General features: G+C 32.2%; 1 protein-coding gene across 1 annotated transcript; it reads right to left on the bottom strand.

Annotated features, from left to right (window-relative positions):
- Positions 1-1,230: 1,230 nt before the first annotated feature.
- LOC146924259 (uncharacterized) lies at positions 1,231-2,365 on the bottom strand. Its single transcript, XM_085709253.1, has 2 exons — positions 1,582-2,365; positions 1,231-1,493 (listed from the first exon to the last, which is right to left on the bottom strand). The coding sequence occupies exons 1-2, from the start codon at positions 2,230-2,232 to the stop codon at positions 1,377-1,379; spliced, it is 768 nt and encodes a 255-aa protein (XP_085565379.1). The 5' UTR covers positions 2,233-2,365; the 3' UTR covers positions 1,231-1,376.
- Between the last annotated feature and the right edge of the window lie 412 nt (positions 2,366-2,777).

Raw genomic sequence — 2,777 nt, forward strand, 5'->3', positions numbered from 1 at the left:
CTTCAACTCGACAATATCTATAACAAGAAAACTCCTACACTTTGAGTATCCATTTGAGGTCTATAAAACTTGTTGAGATTTATTGGTGGTGGGCTGACGGCAAATTTTTTTTTTTGAGAATTAGGATGTTGATAATTTTGCATAAAATGCAACATAGACAATTAAAAATTATATTAATTTGGATCCATTTGACACAAAGAAATGTATATTTTCTTTTATTGAAGGTTGAAGTAATAAGATGCAAGATTGAGTAAAAAAGGATTGTCAAATGAAACTCAAAGAGATTAAATCATGAGATAAAAATTTTGAGAGTAAAAGTGAGTGTAAAATTAACAACAAAGAGATGAAATTATGAGATAAAAAGCGTGTTTCAAATGACCAAAGTTTATATAAGAATTTTCATTAATTAATTGTTTACATTTTTCACTATAATGAAAATGGTAATTGATGAATGGGTTTACCAATACAAAGGATTTACAATTATCGGTCTACATGTACCTGCTAAATGAATCTTTCAACTATCTTGATTCTTAAAAATTACGGTTAGGTTGATACTATTAATTACTAAGTTGTGTTGGAAATAAGCTTCATTGGCTAGTCCTCTAATAACTTTCCTTTAGTCGATTTTATACTCTTCATATTACAATTATATATTTACCTATAGCTTTAAATTGCAGAAAACCTCCTATTTTTCTATAATAGATATGGGTCTGATGCAATCTCATAAATGCAATATGACAAGTGATGTTAAATTTTCACCATGAACAATTCAACAAGATCAAACACATAAAATAAGTACAATATAATATATTTACTTATCACTTTCAATTGCAGAAAATCTCTATTTTTCTGTAATAGATATGGGTCTGATGCAATCGCATAAACGCATTGTGATAAGTGAAGTTAAATTTTTACCATAAACAATTCACCAAGATCAAACACATGAAATAAGTATCATGTAATATAGTAAAATAATGGAAAGCAAAGTTTAAAATTATCAAACATTATTATAGCAGCTTGGTTCTTTGAAAACACTACAAAGCTTGATGAAAGCATTATAGAACCAGAAACTGCAATCACTCCCCCAATGACATCTCATAAGAGAATTATTCTTATAACAAAAATGAACTGATCCCTATGGGACCAAAATCAACATTGAAAATAAAAAAAAAAAGCAAAAATCAATTGCTACTGGAAAAACAAAATCAAATCCTACACCGCAGTAAGATGTATCCTAAGATGTTGTAACTCCCAGCAGTCAGCTTATACATGCCTTCCAAGTTGCCATTCTCAATGCTTCTCCTACTTTTGCAAAAACCACATCCAATCCAACACTTAATTTCTCTTCAAATTTCAAATTAAACCAATCATAACAACTAATTCAAAAAAAAAAAAAAACACATGCATGTACATACCTTGCCATTCTCAGGAGCATCAGGAACCTTATAGGAATCAGCATTAACCCCAGACAACCACGCACCAGGGAAAAGGGTCTGCACAAATAATAAAATCAACATTATAAGCAGAATATAAAATTAGGATTAGTACCAATTAATTAATCATTCAATTGAATCAACTTACATTCATTTGCTTCTGAACATTTTTAGGTCTCCTTTTGGGCCTTCTAGGAGGCTTTTGACCTGTCATCTTGATGAAATCTTCCTCAATCTCCTTCTTTGTCAACGACAAAGAAAACTTCATCGCCTTCTTCTCAGTAGAACCACGACCTTTTAACGGTGACGATATGTTGGGTTTTTTCTCATCAATCTTCAACCCCTTTCCGGTCTCTCCAGCAACACCTTTCCTTGTCCTAAAATCCCATGTTTTCTCTCTTGCGGCAGCCTTTGACGACCCTTCACCACCACTACCAACACCATTCTCTTTCTCCTTCTTTAGAATGACATCTTTCATCCTTCTACCTTCGGCCTTCAGATCAAGTGTCAACCTCTCCCGCATAGCATCGACCCCTTCATCATCACCGTAATCGATCCTTAGCATGCTCATCCTCTCCATTGCACTCTCCGGTGATGACACCATCTCCCTCTGCGATGATCTGTCACCATTGTCAGGGACCTTTTGACACCGGAGTTGACGCTGAGAGCCCCACTTCAAAGAAGAAGGTAAAAGAAAGTTGTGAAGAGGAACCTTCACTCTTGCACCTTCACCTTCGCTGGCACCAGAACCATTACCCATAGCAACTTCTCTCTCCTTTTCTTCAGCAGAAAATACCATTTTCTCGGTGAAATTCAGACGAATGAGAAAAAAATCTGTCACTTGAAAACTAGTCGGGAAAATGTTATGTATTTTTTGGTTTCGTGTACATTTATATAAACGATGGTGGTTCTAACGTTCGACTTAGGTTTATGCTCTATTTGCTAAGATGCGCTTTGGGTGGTTTTTATTTTTTATTTCCAAATCCTCGTTTTTTCCTTTTTAATTTACTTTTCCTTTTTTTTAGCGGGTGATTTATCATTTTTTAATGATGCAATCACAACCGTTGGTTTTGAAACTTGTATTGCTAGGTAAACAATGGAAAAAATGTGGAAAATTGATTTCTTGTATCAATAAAACTAATAAATTTAATTTTTTATGGAATTATACAATAATTTTTAATTTCATTTTACATACTTATCTCTTTGCAATTAATAGTCAAAAATAGTTTTGACTAAACAATAATTAATATTATTTTGACTTTTATAAATAAAAGATAACAAAAACTTATATCATTTTTTAAAAAATATATTGAGTAATATTAAATAAATTAAATAAGTTTAATT

This window comes from Medicago sativa, chromosome 5 (assembly GCF_051527215.1).
Source record: "Medicago sativa cultivar Bolivia chromosome 5, Bolivia_mono, whole genome shotgun sequence".
Lineage (NCBI taxonomy): Eukaryota > Viridiplantae > Streptophyta > Magnoliopsida > Fabales > Fabaceae > Medicago > Medicago sativa.

What these genes read in the sequence shown, in the direction of transcription:
- LOC146924259 (XM_085709253.1), bottom strand. Translation starts at nt 2,232, where the DNA reads ATGGTATTTTCTGCTGAAGAAAAGGAGAGAGAAGTTGCTATGGGTAAT. An exon ending in ATGTTCAGAAGCAAATGAAT is followed by an intron (nt 1,494 to 1,581) that starts GTAAGTTGATTC and finishes TTATTTGTGCAG; the next exon opens with ACCCTTTTCCCTGGTGCGTG.